The sequence below is a fragment of the Anser anser genome (assembly GCF_964211835.1).
Source record: "Anser anser genome assembly, contig: HAP1_SCAFFOLD_744, whole genome shotgun sequence".
NCBI lineage: Eukaryota > Metazoa > Chordata > Aves > Anseriformes > Anatidae > Anser > Anser anser.
In genome coordinates this window covers 824-17,814 of record NW_028153720.1, presented here as the reverse complement: position 1 = coordinate 17,814, position 16,991 = coordinate 824, and the positions used below count along the sequence as shown (strand labels likewise).

Sequence of the window (16,991 nt, the reverse complement as noted above, 5' to 3'; positions counted from 1 at the left end):
GAATTTTGGGGATCTGTCGGGGATTTTTGGGATCTGTCGGGGATTTGGGGGATCTGTTGGGGATTTGGGGATCTGTTGGGGGTTTTGGGGATCTGTTGGGGATTTGGGGGGATTTGTCGGGGATTTTTGGGATCTGTTGAGGATTTTGGGGGATCTGTCGGGGTTTTTGGGGTCTCTCGGGGTTTTTTGGGATCTGTCGGGGGTTTTGGGGGGATCTGTCAGGGATTTTTGGGGATCTGTTGGGGGTTTTGGGGGGATCTGTCGGGGGTTTGGGGGAATCTGTTGGGGAATTTTGGGATCTGTCGGAGATTTTTGGGATTTGTCGGGAGTTTTTGGGATCTGTCGGGGGGTTTTGGGATCTGTTGGGGGTTTTCGGGGTCTGTCGGGGTTTTCGGGGTCTGTCAGGGTTTTTTTGGATCTGTCGGGGGGTTTGGGGGTCTGTCGAGGATTTTTGGGATCTGTCGGGGTTTTTTGGGATCTGTCGGGGGGTTGGGATCTGTCGGGGATTTTTGGGGTCGGGGGTTTTTTGGGGGATCTGTCGGGGATTTTTGGGGATGTGTCGGGGGTTTTTGGGATCTGACAGGGATTTTTTGGGGTCTGTCGGGGGGTTTTGGGATCTGTCGAGGTTTTTTGGGGTCTGTCGGGGGGTTTTGCGATCTGTCGGGGTTTTTTGGGGTCTGGGGGCTGTGTGTGACGCCTCCCCCCCCCCCGTGCAGGCACCTGGACTTCGACCTGGACAAGACGCTCTTCTTCTTCATCGCGGGGCGCTACGAGTACTCCAACAAGGGCGCCGACATCTTCCTGGAGGCGCTGGCGCGGCTCAACTACCTGCTGCGGGTGGGGGCGCGGGGGGGGGACACCGGGGGGGGACATCGGGGGACATCGGGGGGACATTGGGGACAGGGGGCACTCAGGGATGGGGAAGTGTTTGGGGACGGGGGGTGTTTGGGGGCATGGGGGACACTGAGGGGCATGGGGGACATTTGGGGACAGGGACAACATTTGGGGACATGGGGGTTATTTAGGGACATGGGGGACGTTTGGGGACATGGGGGACGTTTGGGGACATGGGGGACGTTTGGGGACGTAGGGGATGTTTTGGGAGACATTTGGGGACTTGGGGGATATTTAGGGACAGGGGCAACATTTAGGGACATGGGGGACATTTGGGGACACAGGGGGCATTTGGGGGACAGGGACGTTTGGGGACACGGGGGACATTTGGGGACGTGGGGGATATTTAGGGACGGGGCAACATTTGGGGACATGGACATTGTGGGACATGGGGGTTATTTAGAGACATGGGGGACATTTGGGGACATGGGGGACATTTGGGGACATGGGGGACATTTGGGGCTATGGAGACAAGGGGACATTTGGGGACAGGGGCATTTGGGGACACGGGGGACGTTTGGGGACATGGGGGACATTTGGGGACAGGGACATTTGGGGACTTGGGGGATATTTAGGGACGGGACAACATTTGGGGACATGGACATTGTGGGACATGGGGTTATTTAGGGACATGGGGGACATTTGGGGACATGGGGGACATTTGGGGCTATGGAGACAAGGGGACATTTGGGGACAGGGGCATTTGGGGACACGGGGGACGTTTGGGGACATGGGGGACATTTGGGGACAGGGACATTTGGGGACTTGGGGGATATTTAGGGACAGGGGCAACATTTGGGGACATGGGCATTGTGGGACATGGGGGTTATTTAGGGACATGGGGGACATTTGGGGCTATGGGGACACTTGGGGACACAGGGACATTTGGGGACAGGGGCATTTGGGGACACGGGGGACGTCTGGGGACATGGGGGACATTTGGGGTCACAGAACATACTTGGGGCCGGGCCAGGAGGACATTCCCGGCCAGAAAGAAGGGGACGCTCGGGGACAGGGTGCCTCTAGGTCCCGGGGTGTCCTTTAGGGCTGGAGGGGGGACATTTGGGGACATGGGGACACTTGGGGACACGGGGGACATTTGGGGACAGGGACATTTGGGGACATGGGGGACCTTTGGGGTCACAGAATCTATTTGGGGCCAGGACAGGAGGACATTCCCGGCCAGAAAGAAGGGGACGCTCGGGGACAGGGTGCCTCTAGGTCCCGGGGTGTCCTTTAGGGCCGGGGGGGGGACATTTGGGGACATTTGGGGACACGTGCCGGTGCCCCCCCGCAGGTGAACGGCAGCGAGACGACGGTGGTGGCCTTCTTCATCATGCCGGCGCGCACCAACACTTCAACGTCGAGTCCCTCAAGGGCCAGGCCGTGCGCAAGCAGCTCTGGTGAGACCCCCCCCATTGTCCCCTTGGGGACAGGGACACCCCCTGGTGTCCCCCAACGCCCCCCCCTTTTCCCCCCCCCCTTTATTTTGGCTCCCCCCCCCCCCCACTTCCCACGCAGGGACACGGCCAACACGGTGAAGGAGAAATTCGGGAAGAAGCTCTACGAGTCGCTGCTGGTGTAAGCGAGGCAGGGGGGGGACGGGGACGGACACATCAGGGGGACACGAGGGGACGTTGGAGACCCCCAAAAATGTGGGGGGGGCCCCTCTGAAGTCATCCCCCCCCCGCCCCGCAGGGGGAACCTCCCCGACATGAACAAGATGCTGGACCGGGAGGACTTCACCATGATGAAGCGCGCCATCTTCGCCACCCAGGTGGGCTCTCTCGGGGGGGGGGGCGTTCTCCCTTTAATCCAAACTTGGGGGGGCACCCGGGATCCCGTGTGTCCCCCCCCCGTCCCCATTTGCGTCCCCGTTCCCCCCCCCCCGCCCCCATCCAGCGCCAGTCCTTCCCCCCCGTGTGCACCCACAACATGCTGGACGACGCCACCGACCCCATCCTCACCACCATCCGCCGCATCGGGCTCTTCAACAGCAGCAACGACCGCGTCAAGGTGACCTCGGAGGGGGGGCTCTGGGTGTTTTTTTGGGGGGGGAGCTTTTGCTGACTGTGCCCCCCCCCCAGATCATCTTCCACCCCGAGTTCCTGTCCTCCACCAGCCCCCTGCTGCCCGTCGACTACGAGGAGTTCGTGCGCGGCTGCCACCTCGGCGTCTTCCCCTCCTACTACGAGCCCTGGGGCTACACCCCCGGTACTGGGATCCCCCCCCTTTTTCCCCACAGCCCCCCCCCTACAGCTCAGGACCCCCCCCACACGCCGCTGAGCCCCCCCCCAATTTTTTTGTGTGTCCCCCCCAAAGCTGAGTGCACCGTCATGGGCATCCCCAGCGTCTCCACCAACCTCTCGGGCTTCGGGTGCTTCATGGAGGAGCACATCGCCGACCCCTCGGCCTACGGTGAGCCTGCGGGGTCGGGGCTGTCCCCCTGTCCCTTTGTCCCCCTTTCCTTTGTCCCCTTGTCCCCCTTTCCCTTGTCCCCTTGTCCTTTGTCCCCCGTCTCCTTATCCCCTTGTCCCCCTGACCCTTTGTCCCCCCATCCCCTTGTCCCCTTCTCCTCTTCTCCCCTCATCCCCGTTTTCTTGTTCCCTGTTCTTTGCCCCATTGTCCCCTTGTCCCCTTGTCCCGTTGTCCCCTTGTCCTTCTGTCCCTTGTCCTCCTGTCCCCGTAGTCCTCCTGTCCCCCTGTCCCTCATCTCCTTGTCCTTTGTCCCATTGTCCTTCTGTCCCTCGTCCCCTTGTCCTCCTGTTCCTCTCCTTTGTCCCCCTGTCCCTTGTCCCCCTGTCCCTCATCCCCTTGTCCCCTGTCCCTTGTCCTCCTGTCCTGTGTCCCCCTGTCCCTCATCCCTTTGTTCTCCTGTCCCCCCGTCCCTGTCCCCCTGTCCCTCATCCCTTTGTCCTCCTGTCCCTCATCCCATTGTCCTCCTGTCCCTCATCCCTTTGTCCTCCTGTCCCTCATCCCATTGTCCCTGTCCCTTGTCTTCCTGTCCCTCATCCCATTGCACACTTGTCCCCCTGTCCCTCATCCCCTTGTCCCCTTGTCCCTCATCGCATTGTCCCCCTGTCCCTCATCCCTTTGTCCTCCTGTCCCTGTCCCCTTGTCCCTCATCCCATTGTCCCCCTGTCCCTTGTCCTCCTGTCCCTCATCCCATCGCCCTCTTGTCCCCCTGTCCCTCATCCCCTTGTCCCCCCGTCCCTCCCCCCCACCCCAAACCCCCTTACCCCCTCTCCCCCCCCACCCCCCATCCCTGACCACCCAAACTCCCCCCTCCCCACCTCCCCCTGCCCCCAAACCCCCAGCTTGGCGGCACCGGGACACATCCCCGTGTCCCCGCGTCCCCCTGTCCCCCCGTCCCCGCGTCCCCACGCCCCCGTGTCCCCGTTTCCCCCCGCGCTCTGACCCTGTCCCCCCCCCCCAGGGATTTACATCGTGGACCGGCGATTCCGGGCGCCCGAGGAGTCGTGCGCGCAGCTCACCGCCTTCCTCTACGGCTTCTGCCAGCAGAGCCGGCGGCAGCGCATCGTGCAGCGCAACCGCACCGAGCGCCTCTCCGACCTCCTCGACTGGAAGTACCTGGGACGGGTGAGAGCCGGGGGGGGCCCTGGGGGGGGGCTTTGGAGGGGTCCTGGGGGGCTTTGGAGGGGTCCTGGAAGGATGAGGAGGGGACTGGGGGGCTTTGGAGGGGTTCTGGGGGGCTTTGGAGGGGTCCTGGGGGGATGAGGAGGGGACTGGGGGGCTTTGGAGGGGTTCTGGGGGGCTTTGGAGGGGTATGAGGGGGATATGGAGGGTCCTGGGGGGATGAGGAGGGGCCCTGGGGGGCTTTGGAGGGGTCCTGGGGGTTTTGGAGGGGTATGAGGGGGATATGGAGGGTCCTGGGGGGATGAGGAGGGGCCCTGGGGGGCTTTGGAGGGGTCCTGGGGGATGAGGAGGGGAGTGGGGGGCTTTGGAGGGGTCCTGGGGGGCTTTGGAGGGGTCCTGGGGGGATGAGGAGGGGACTGGGGAGCTTTGGAGGGGTCCTGGGGGGCTTTGGAGGGGCCCTGGGGGGATGAGGAGGGGACTGGGGGGCTTTGGAGGGGTCCTGGGGGGCTTTGGAGGAGTACGAGGGGGATATGGAGGGTCCTGGGGGCTTTGGAGGGGCCCTGGGGGGATGAGGAGGGGTCCGGGGGGGGTGAGGAGGGGCCCTGGGGGGCTTTGGAGGGGTATTAAGGGGATATGGAGGGCCCTGGGGGGATGAGGGAGGGGCCCTGGGGGGATGAGGAGGGGTCCTGGGGGGCTTTGGAGGGGTACAAGGGGGATGTGGAGGGTCCTGGGGGATGAGGAGGGGTCCTGGGGGGATGAGGAGGGGACTGGGGGCTTTGGAGGGGTCCTGGGGGGATGAGGAGGGGACTGGGGGGCTTTGGAGGGGTCCTGGGGGGATGAGGAGGGGTCCTGGGGGGATGAGGAGGGGACTGGGGGGCTTTGGAGGGGTCCTGGGGGGATGAGGAGGGGACTGGGGGGCTTTGGAGGGGTCCTGGGGGGATGAGGAGGGGTCCTGGGGGGATGAGGAGGGGACTGGGGGGCTTTGGAGGGGTTCTGGGGGGCTTTGGAGGGGTACGAGGGGGATATGGAGGGTCCTGGGGGGCTACGGAGGGGTCCTGGGGGGCTACGGAGGGGTTCTGGGGGGCTTTGGAGGGGTCTTGGGGGGCTACGGAGGGGTCCTGGGGGGCTACGGAGGGGTCCCAGGGGGCCCCAAGGTCCTAAAGGAGGGCACGGGGGGGGGGGGGTGGAGATTTTTGGGGTGTGGGGAGGATCCTGGGGGTCCCGGGAGGGATTTTTGGGGTCCTGGGGGGGTCCCTGGGGTCCGAAGGGGGTTCCTGGGGGTCCGAGGGGGGTTTCTGGGGGTCCCTGAGGGGATTTTTTGGGTCCGTGGGGGGTCCTTGGGGGGTCCTTGGGGTCCTGGGGGGGGTTCCTGGGGGTTTCTGGGGGGGATCCCTGGGGTCTGGAGGGAGTTCCGGGGTCCCGGGGGGGGTTCTTGGGGGTCCCAGGGGGGATTTTTGGGGTCCAGGGGGGGGTCCCTGGGGTGCTGGGGGGGTTCCCTGGGGGTCCCAGGGGGGATTTTTGGGGTCCGGGGGGGGTCTCTGGGGTCCCCCGGGGGGGTTCCTGGGGGGGATTTTTGGGGTCCCGGGGGGGTTCCTGGGGGTCCCAGAGGGGCCCCGGGGGGCGGCTTTGGGGTCCTGGAGGGGGGGGGGAGTGTCAGGGTTACAAAGGGGAGGGGGGAGGTCGGGGGTCCCTGACCCTTGACCCCTGACCCTGACCGTGACCCCTGACCTTGACCCCTGACCTTGCCCCCAGTACTACACCTCCGCCCGCCGCATGGCGCTGGCCAAGGCCTTCCCCGAGCACTTCACCTACGAGCCCCCCGAGGCGGCCGCGGCGGTGAGCGACGGTGTCCCCAAGGGTCCCCAAGTGTCCCCTGGGTGTCCCCTGGTGTCCCTTGGGTGTCCCCAAGTGTCCTTTGGGGGTCCCTGGGGTGTCCCTTGGGTGTCCCCAAGTGTCCCCTGGGGGTCCCTGGGGTGTCCCCAGGTGTCCCCTGGGTGTCCCTGGAGTGTCCCTGGGTGTCCCTAAGTGTCCCCTGGGTGTCACTGGGTGTCACTGGGTGCCCCTTCGGTGTCCCTGGGTGTCCCCAGGTGTCCCCAAGTGTCCCTTGGGGTCCCCAAGTGTCCCCTGGGGGTCCCTGGGGTGTCCCTGGGTGCCCTCTGGGTGTCACTGGGTGTCCCCTCGGTGTCCCCTGGGGGTCCCCAAGTGTCCCCTGTGGTCCCCTGGGGGTCCCCAAGTGTCCCCTGGTGTCCCCTGGGTGTCCCCAAGTGTCCCCTGGGGGTCCCTGGGGTGTCTCTGGGTGTCACTGGGTGTCACTGGGTGTCCCCAAGTGTCCCCTGGGTGTCCCCTGGGTGTCCCTGAGTGTCCCCTGGGGGTCCCTGGGTGTCCCTTGGGTATCCCCAAGTGTCCCCTGGGGGTCCCCAGGTGTCCCCTGTGTGTCACTGGGTGTCCCCTGGGTGTTACAGGGGTGTCACTGGGGTGTCCCCAAGTGTCCCCTGGGTGTCACTGGGTGTCCCCTCGGTGTCCCCTGGGTGTCCCAAAGGTGTCCCCTGGTGTCCCTGGGGTGTCCCAGTGGCCCCTGGGTGTCCCTAAGGTGTCCCCAAGTGTCCCCTGGGGGTCCCTGGGGTGTCACTGGGTGTCACTAAGTGTCCCCTGGGTGTCACTGGGTGTCCCCTGGGTGTCCCCAGGTGTCCCTAAGTGTCCCCTGGGTGTCACTGGGTGTCACTGGGTGCCCCTTCGGTGTCCCTGGTTGTCCCCAGGTGTCCCCTGGGTGTCACTGCGTGTCCCCAAGTGTCCCCTGGGTGTCACCTTCTCCCCTGGGTGTCCCTGAGTGTCCCCAGGTGTCCCCTGGGTGTCACTGGGTGTAACTGGGTGTCCCTGGATGTCCCCAAGTGTCCCCTGGGTGTCACCTTCTCCTGTGGGTGTCCCTGTGTGTCCCCTGGGTGTCACTGGGTGTCCCCTGGGTGTCCCTAAGGTGTCCCCAAGTGTCCCCTGGGTGCCCCCAAGTATCCCCAGGGTGTCCCCTTGTCCCCTGTCCGTCCCTGTCTGTCCCTGTGGCGTCCCCCCACCCCCTTAACCCCCCCCCAAACCCCCCCAGCTGGGTGCCCCCCACCCCCAAAACCCCCTCAGGCGGTCGCCCCACACCCCCCACACCCCTCGACCCCCCCAAAAACCTCCCCAAACCCCCTCAGGTGGGACCCCCACACCCCCTTAACCCCTCCTAACCCCCCCCCTCGCCCCCCCTCGCCCCCCCCCCCAGGGCTTCCGCTACCCCCGCCCGGCCTCGGTGCCCCCCTCCCCGGCTCTCTCGCGCATCTCCAGCCCCCGGCACAGCGACGAGGAAGAGGAGGACGAGCGCTACGACGAGGAAGAGGAGGCCGCCAAGGACCGCGCCAACATCCGCCGCCCCCCCAGCCCCCTCGCCGCCCCCACCAGGAATTGAAGCTCCCGCTTTTTAGCCTGGGGGGGGGGCCCCCAATATCAGCCCCCCCCCCCCCCCCCCAAAAAAAAACCAAAAAGCTACCCCCCTGCCAGCCCCACGGTGTGGGGTTTGGGGGATTGGGGGGGGTCGAAGGTTATGGGGGGGGCACGGGGGGGTCGAAGGTTATGGGGGGGGGCACGGGGACCCCCTCTTTACCCTGTTCCCCCCCCAGGTACACGATTACTGGGGGGGGGGGGGATACCCTCTCTTTACCCTGCCCCCCCCCCAGGGGCATAGTTATTTGAGGGGGGGGGCATGGGGACCCCCTCTTTACCCTGCTGCCCCCCCCCCAGGGGCACTGTTACAAGGGGGGGGGCACAGGGACCCCCTCTCTACCCTGTCCCCCCCCCCCCCCCCAGGGACACGGTTACGGGGGGGGGCACAAGGACCCCTGTTTTTACCCTGCTCCCCCCCCCCCCCAAAAAAACACCCCCATGGGGTCACTCCCACAGCACAGGGGGGGGGCCCCATGGTGCCCCCCCCCCCCCCCCAGCGCTCAGCCCTGGCCCCACAGCACTTTTATTTGGGGGGGGGAGTTTACGGGGCGCCCCCCCCCCTTTTTTTCAGCCCCCCCGCCGCGCTTTCAAGGCTCAGCCCCACTTCACTCCACGGTGCCCGGGCTCCCCCCGCCCCCCCCGAAATTTTTTTTGGGGGGGGGGGGCTGTGGGGCAGCCTGCCCCCCCCCACATGTGGGTCTGTGGGGGGGGGGAGCCCCAAATTTATCCGTCCGTCCCCCCCCCCGCGGCACAGTGGACAATAAAGGTGCTTCACCGCCCCCCCGGTGCTGGTTTTTTTTTTTGGGGGGGGGGGGAGAAATAAGGGGGAGATTTGGGGGAAAATGGGGCGGTTTTGGGGCTCCCCTTTAAGGGGGGGGGGGTCCTCCAAGGATGGGTGGGGGGGTGGGAATTCCTTCCCTAATGTTGGGGTTCCTCAACCCAAATCTGGGGGTCCTCAACCCGATTCTGGGGTCTAATCCTAATCCTAACCCTACCCCTAAACCTAACTCCAACCCTAACCCCGACCCCAAACCTAATCCTAATCCTAACCCTATTCCTAATCCTAATCCCAATCCTAACCCTAATCCTAACCCCAACACTAACCCTGAACCCAACCCCAAACCTAATCCGAATCCTAACCCCAAACCCAACCCCAACCCAAACCCTAACACTAAACCTAATCCTAACACCAAACCCAATGCCAAACCCAACACTAACCCTAATCCCAATCTTAATCCTAACCCCAAACCCAATCCCATCCCTAATCCAAACCCCAACCCTAATTCTAACCCCAACCCCAACCCTAAACCTAAACCTAATCCTAACCCTAAACCCAACCCCAGCCCCAACTCTAATCCTAACCCCAACCCTAACCCTAATCCTAACCCCAAACCCAACCCCAACCCTAATCCTAACCCCAACCCTAACCCTAACCCCCTAACCCCAACCCCAACCCTAACCCCAACCCTAACCCTAATCCTAACCCCAACCCTAACCCTAATTCTAACCCTAATCCTGACCCAACCCCAACCCTAATCCTAACCCCAACTCTAACCCTAATCCTAACCCCAAACCCAACCCCAACCCTAATCCTGACCCAACCCCAATCCTAAACCTAATCCTAACCCCAACCCTAATCCTAACCCCAACCCTAACCCTAATTCTAACCCTAATCCTGACCCAACCCCAACCCTAATCCTAACCCCAAACCCAACCCCAACCCTAATCCTAACCCCAACCCCAACCCTAACCCTAACCCTAACCCTAACCGTAACCCCCAACCCCAGCCCTCACCGCGGCGCCCCCCTCATTTGCAGCAGGGAGTGAGAGGCCCGTTTTGGGGCAATTCCACCCGATTTTATTATTAACAGCGTTTTTTTCCTTACGGTGCGCTGACAGAAATCCGCACGGAATTCCGCAGAAATCCGGGATTTGGGGACACCCCCCCCAGATTTGGGGGATAACCCCGGGATTTGGGGACACCCCCTGGATTTGGGGACCCCCCCCAGATTTGGGGACCCCCCCCCCACTTTTTGGGGTCCCCCCCTGGATTTGGGGTCCCCCCACTTTTTGGGGTCCCCTCTGGGATTTGGGGTCCCCCCACTATTTGGGGTCCCCTCCGGGATTTGGGGACCCCCCGCACTTTTTGGGCCCCCCCCCACAGGATTTGGGGACCCCCCCAAGATTTGGAGACCCCCCCCCGGGATTTGGGGACCCCCCGGGATTTAGGGACCCCCCTCCCAGATTTGGGGTCCCCCCCCAGGATTTGGGGACCCACCCCGGATTTGGGGACCCCCCCCGGATTTGGGGACCCCCCCACTTTTTGGGGTCCCTCCCGGGATTTGGGGACCCCCCCCCATTTTTTAGACCTCCCCCCCCCCCCCCGGCTCTCCCCCCTCGGCCTTGCGGCCCCTCACTATAATAAGGGCGATTACGTCACGAGGGGGGCGTGGCCTCGCGTTGCCCGGCAACGCCCGCAGAGGGTTCCCCCAGCCCCGCCCCCAAGAACCGAGGGGCGTGGCCTCAGGGGGCGAGTCCGTCCGGGCCTTTCCCATTGGCCGCCGAGCCGGCGAAGGGGCGTGGCCGAGCGCTCCCATTGGCTGGCTGCGGGGGAGAAGCGGCAAGGCGCGCTGCCATTGGCCGCCGCCGGGGGCGGGGATGTGAGGCGCGCTCCTATTGGCTGCGGGCGGGGGCGGGGCGGGGCAGCGGAGCCATGGCGGCGGCGGTGCGCGCCCGGTGCTGGGCAGCGGAGCGGTGAGTGGGGGGCTGGGGGGGGGAAAGCGCTTCCGGGGCGCAGGACTACTTCCGGGGCGGGGGCGGGGCCTCGACGCCCCCCGGGGTCGCCTGTGGGCCCCCCCCAGTTCTCCCAGTGCCCCCCCCAGTCCTCCCAGTAGCCCCCAGTAACCCCCTGGTCTTCTGAGGGTCCTTCCCAGTCTCTCCCAGTGCCCCCCAGTAGCTGCCAGTGTCCCTCCCAGTGTCCCCCAGTAGCTCCCAGTAACCCCCTGGTCTTCTCAGGGTCCTTCCCAGTCTCTCCCAGTGCCCCCCAGTAGCTGCCAGTGCCCCCCCCAGTAGCTCCCAGTGTCCCCCCCAGTCCTCCTAGTGCCCCCCAGTAGCTCCCAGTGCCCCCCCAAGTCCTCCCAGTAGCCACCAGTAACCCCCTGGTCCTCTCCGGATCCTTCCCGGTCTCTCCCAGTGCCCCCCCCAAGTCCTCTCAGTAGCTCCCAGTAACCCCCTGGTCCTCTCAAGGTCCCCCCCAGTCCTCCCAGTGGCTCCCAGTAGCTGCCAGTACCGCCACCAGTCCTCCCAGTGCCCCTCCCAGTGCCCCCCAGTAGCTCCCAGTGCCCTCCCCAGTCCTCCCAGTAGCCCCCAGTAACCCCCTGGTGCTCTCAGGGTCCTTCCCAGTCTCTTCCAGTGCCCCCCCCAAGTCCTCCCAGTAGCTCCCAGTAACCCCCTGGTTCTCTCCAGGTCCTTCCCAGTCTCTCCCAGTGCCCTCCTCTGTCATCCCAGTCCTCCCAGTAGCCCCCAGTAACCCCCTGGTCCTCTCAGGGTCCTTCCCAGTCTCTCCCAGCGCACTCCCCAGTCCTCCCAGTAGCCCCCAGTAACCCCCTGGTCCTCTCAGGGTCCTTCCCAGTCTCTCCCAGTGCCTTCCTCTGTCATCCCAGTCCTCCCAGTAGCTCCCAGTAACCCCTGGGTTCTCTCAGGGTCCTTCCCAGTCTCCCAGGTCCTCTCAGGGTCCTTCCCAGTCCCTCCCAGTGGCTCCCAGTCTCTCCCAGTAACCCCCCAGGCCATACTGGACACCCGCAGCCCTGCTCAGGCGCAAGCCCCGCCCCCTTCCCCGGGTCCCGCAAGCCCCGCCCCCTTCCCCAGGCCCCGCCCCCTTCCCCAGGCCCCGCCCCCTTCCCCAGGCGCAGGCCCCGCCTCCTCCCATGACCCCGCCCTGACCTACAGCACAGGCCCCGCCCCTTTTGTGCCCCCGCCCAATCGCAGGCCCCGCCCCCTCCCTGTGACCACGCCCATGCCCCGCCCCCTTCCGGGATCCCTGCCTGTGCCCAGGCCCCGCCCCCTCCCCGTGGCCCCGCCCCTCCCCGTGGCCCCGCCCCCTCCCCAGCTCCCGGCCCCCCCCCCGGGGATTTCTGGGGGCCCAAAATGGGACCCCCCCCCCCCAAAACCCCCCCTCCACCCCCCCAAAAAACCTCCAGCCCTGCCCCCACCCCCCCCATTTATTGCCCCCCCCCCATTTACCCCCCCCCCTTTTATTGCGGGGGGAGGGGGGGGCTCAGCCCTGCCCCCTCCCCCCTCAGGGCACCCCCCCGTGCCCCCCCTCCCCAAAACGTGCCCCCCCCCAAAAAAAGCCCCCCCCGGCCCCCCACCTTCAGCCTCCTCCGGCAACTCCCAATGGCGGCGGCGGGGGGGGGGCCAAAGTCCAACGGGGGGGCGGGGCTAGGCCGGGGGGCGGGGCCAGGGCTGAAAAGGGGGCGTGGCCACACATGGCCCCGCCCCCTTTACCCCCCCCCCCCCCTTTTACACCCCCCCCCACCTCCCCCCCCAAAACTCACCCCCATTGCTCTCCAGCCACCCCCCCCCGGCCGTTAACTGGTTTTTACTGGTCCCAAACTGGGATGAACTGGGAGGGGGGGGGTGTCATTGTGCCCCCCCCACCCTAAATTCCCCCCCCCCCCCAATTTTTTGCCCCCCCCCCCCCTCCCCAGGTCCTCGCAGCCCTGCTGGGCCCCCGGCGATCCTACAACAGTGTTTTTAGGGTAAGGGGGGGCCCCAATGGGGTCGGGGGGGGCCTCAATGGGGTCGGTTCGGGGGGGGGGGGGCACCAATGGGGTTGGTGCTGGAGGGGGGGTCCCCAATGGGGTCGGTCGTGGGGGGGGGGCCCAATGGGGTCAGTCCTGGGGGGCCCGGTCCTGGGGTCCCGCTCACAATGGGGTCGGTATCAGGGTACCCTAATAGCAGCGCCCCCCCCCCCCCCCTGATGGAGTCCCCAGTGGGGTGCCCTAAGCCCGAGGTCCCCAGTTTTGGGGTCCCTATTGGGATCCTTACTGGGGTGCCCTAATCCTGAGGTGCCCAATTTTGGGGTCCGTTTTGGGGTCCCCCCCATACCGGGGTCCCTTCATATTGGGGTCCCCCAGTCTTGGGGTCCCTATTGGGGTCCCTATTGGGGTCCCTCTGTTTTGGGGTCGCCCCCACCTCTGGGTCTCTATTGGGGTCTCTATTGGGGTCCCCCAGTCTTGGGGTCCCTATTGGGTTCCCTCCATTCTGGGCTCCCTCCCTATTGGGGTCTCCCCATCTCAGGGTCTCTGTTGGGGTCCCTATTGGGGTCCCTCAGTTTTGGGGTCCCCCCCATCTTGGGGTCCATATTGGGTTCCCTCCATTCTGGGCTCCCTCCCTGTTGGGGTCCCCCCATCTCGGGGTCCCTATTGGGGTCCCTTTCGGGGTCCCTCCGTTTTGGGGTCCCCCCCACCTCTGGGTCTCTACTGGGGTCTCTGTTGGGGTCCCCCAGTCTTGGGGTCTCTGTTGGGGTCCTTATTGGGGTCCCCCAGTCTTGGGGTCCCTATTGGGTTCCCTCCATTCTGGGCTCCCTCCCTATTGGGGTCTCCCCATCTCAGGGTCTCTGTTGGGGTCCCTTTCGGGGTCCCTCCGTTTTGGGGTCCCCCCCATCTTGGGGTCCATATTGGGCTCCCTCCATTCTGGGCTCCCTCCCGATTGGGCTCCCTCCCTGTTGGGGTCCCCCCATCTCGGGGTCCCTATTGGGGTCCCTTTCGGGGTCCCTCCATTTTGGGGTCCCCCCCCACCTCTGGGTCTCTATTGGGGTCTCTGTTGGGGTCCCCCAGTCTTGGGGTCCATACTGGGGTCCCTATTGGAGTCCCCCCATCTTGGGGCTCCTATTGGGTTCCCTCCATTCTGGGCTCCCTCCCTATTGGGGTCCCCCAGTCTTGGGGTCCATATTGGGGTCTCTATTGGGGTGTCTATTTGGCTCCCCCCATATTGGGGTCCCCCCATCTCGGGGTCTCTATTGGGATCCCTATTGGGGTCCTCCTGTTTTGGGGTCCCCCCCATCTTGGGGTCCCTACTGGGGTCCCTATTGGGGTCCCTCCTTATTGGGCTCCTTCCCTATTGGGGTCTCCCCATCTCGGGGTCTCTATTGGGGTCTCTATTGGGGTCCCCCAGTCTTGGGGTCCATATTGGGCTCCCCCCATCTTGGGGTCTCTATTGGGGTCCCTATTGGGTTCCCTCCATTCTGGGCTCCCTCCCTATTGGGGTCTCCCCATCTCGGGGTCTCTGTTGGGGTCCCTATTGGGGTCCCTCTGTTTTGGGGTCCCCCCCATCGTGGGGTCCCTACTGGGGTCCATATTGGGCTCCCTCCATTCTGGGCTCCCTCCCTGTTGGGGTCTCCCCATCTCGGGGTCCCTATTGGGGTCTCTATTGGGGTCCCTCCGTTTTGGGGTCCCCCCCTATTGGGGTCCCTATTGGGATCCTTATTGGGGTGCCCTAATCCTGAGGTGCCCAATTTTGGGGTCTGTTTTGGGGTCCCCCCCATACCGGGGTCCCTTCATATTGGGGTCCCCCAGTCTTGGGGTCCCTATTGGGGTCCCTCCGTTTTGGGGTCCCCCCCACCTCTGGGTCTCTATTGGGGTCTCTATTGGGGTCCCCCAGTCCTGGGGTCCCTGTTGGGGTCCCTATTGGGGTCCCTTTTGGGGTCCCTCCGTTTTAGGGTCCCCCCCCACCTCGGGGTCTCTTTTGGGGTCCCTATTGGGGTCCTCCTGTTTTGGGGTCCCCCCCATCTTGGGGTCCCTATTGGGGTCCATATTGGGCTCCCTCCCGATTGGGCTCCCTCCCTATTGGGGTCTCCCCATCTTGGGGTCTCTATTGGGGTCCCTATTGGGGTCCCTCTGTTTTGGGGTCCCCCCCACCTCTGGGTCTCTATTGGGGTCTCTGTTGGGGTCCCCCAGTCTTGGGGTCCATATTGGGGTCCGTATTGGAGTCCCCCCATTTTGGGGTCCCTATTGGGTTCCCTCCATTCTGGGTTCCCTCCCTATTGGGGTCTCCCCATCTCGGGGTCTCTATTGGGGTCTCTATTGGGGTCCCCCAGTTTTGGGGTCCATATTGGGCTCCCCCCATCTTGGGGTCCCTATTGGGTTCCCTCCATATTGGGCTCCCTCCCTATTGGGGTCCCCCCATCTCGGGGTCCCTATTGGGGTCCCTTTCGGGGTCCCTCCGTTTTGGGGTCCCCCCCCCAAACCTCGGGGTCCCTTTTGGGGTCCCGCAGGCGGCGGATCTGCGCGTGGAGCTGAGCAGCAACCCCAAAGCCAAGCCGGAGGGGGGGGCGCTGACCTTCGGGCAGACCTTCACGGACCACATGCTGACCGTCGAGTGGAGCCGGGGGGGGGGCTGGGGGCCCCCCCACATCCGCCCCTTCCAGGACCTGCGCCTGCACCCCGCCTCCTCGGCGCTGCACTACGCCGTCGAGGTGGGGGCCACCCCAAAAAAAAAAAAATAAAGGGCGACCCCGAAACGGCCCCGAAACTCGGCCCCAAACTGCGCTGAGCCTGACCCCCCCCCCAAAAAAAAATGCCCTAAAATGCCCCAAAACGTCCCCAAAAAATGCCCCAAAATGCCCTGACACCCCCCCCAAAACATCCCCCAAAAAAGCCCCAATATGTCCTGACACCCCCCCAAAACGTCCCCCAAAAAAGCCCCAATATGTCCTGACACCCCCCCAAACGTCCCCCAAAAAAGCCCCAAAATGCCCTGACACCCCCCAAAATATCCCCCCCAAAATGCCCTAAAAAGTCCTGACACCCCCAAAATGTCCCCAAATGTCCCCAGAACAGTGCCCCAAAATGCCCTGACACCCCCCCCAATATGTCCCCAAGTGTCCCCAAAAAATGCCCCAAAATGCCCCGACACCGCCCCAAAACGTCCCCCAAAAAAGCCCTAAAAAACCCTGACCCCTCCCCAAAATGTCCTCAAATGTCCCCAAAAAATGCCCCAAAATGCCCTGACACCCCCCAAAATGCCCCAAAACGTCCCCCAAAAAAGCCCCAAAATACCGTGACAGCCCCCCAGATGTCCCCAAAAGAGTGCCCAAAATGCCCTGACACCCCCCAAAATGTCCCAAAATGGCCCCAAAACAGTGCCCCAAAATGCTAACACCCCCCCAAAAAAAAGCAAAAAAAAAGACCCAAAATGCCCTGAAATCCCCCCAAAATGCTCCCAAATGGCCCCAAAACAATGGGGCAAAACAGCCCCCCTTCCCAGTACCCCCAGTCCCCCCCAGCCCCACTCCCAGTGCCCCCAGTTCCCCCCCAGCCCCCCTCCCAGTGTCCCCAGTGCCCCCCAGCCCCCTTCCCAGTACTCCCAGTTCGCCCCAGCCCACCTCCCAGTACCCCCAGTTCCCCCCAGCCCCACTCCCAGTGCCCCCAGTGCCCCCCAGCCCCCCTCCCAGTACTCCCAGTGTCCCCAGCCCCCCTCCCAGGGCCCCCCATTTCCCCCAACCCCCTCCCAGTGCCCCCCAGCCCCCCTCCCAGTGCCCCCAGTTCCTCCCAGTCCCTCCCAGTGCCCCCCAGCCCGTTTCCCAGTGCCCCCCCTCGCCCCCCCCCCCAGCTCTTCGAGGGCATGAAGGCGTTCCGCGGCGCCGACGACAAAATCCGCCTTTTTCGCCCCGAACTCAACATGAGGCGGATGGGGCGCTCCGCCCAGAGGGTCTGCCTGCCCGTGAGTGTCCCCCCCATTGTCCCCATGTCCCCATCGTGTCCCCATTGTCCCCATTGTCCCCCGTGTCCCCATTGTCCCCCCATTACTTCCCCCATGGTGTTCCCATTGTCCCCCCATTGTGTCCCCATTGTGTCCCCATTGTCCCCATGTCCCCATTGTGTCCCCATTCTCCAGTGTCCCCCCCATTGTGTCCCCATTGTGTCCCCCATCGTGTTCCCATTGTGTCCCCATTGTCCCCTGTGTCCCCCCATCTTCCCCATGTCCCCATTGTGTCCCCCATTGTGTCCCCATTGTCCCCCGTG

At 64.6% G+C, this 16,991-nt stretch overlaps 2 protein-coding genes across 2 annotated transcripts; both read left to right on the top strand.

Annotated features, from left to right (window-relative positions):
• Positions 1-405: 405 nt before the first annotated feature.
• LOC310891580 (glycogen [starch] synthase, muscle-like) lies at positions 406-7,984 on the top strand (the record flags this gene model as incomplete). Its single annotated transcript, XM_083853838.1, is given in 11 exon segments — positions 406-837; positions 2,192-2,246; positions 2,249-2,297; positions 2,416-2,475; positions 2,593-2,671; positions 2,797-2,910; positions 2,982-3,108; positions 3,217-3,312; positions 4,331-4,494; positions 6,244-6,327; positions 7,748-7,984. Coding segments are annotated over 11 exon segments (1,443 nt in total), but the record flags the coding sequence as incomplete, so codon positions are not given.
• A 2,694-nt stretch (positions 7,985-10,678) lies between these two features.
• On the top strand, positions 10,679-16,785 carry LOC310891581 (uncharacterized protein; the record flags this gene model as incomplete). The annotated part of the gene is made up of 4 exons (XM_083853839.1): positions 10,679-10,690; positions 12,675-12,725; positions 14,687-15,442; positions 16,579-16,785. Coding segments are annotated over 4 exons (1,026 nt in total), but the record flags the coding sequence as incomplete, so codon positions are not given.
• Positions 16,786-16,991: the final 206 nt, after the last annotated feature.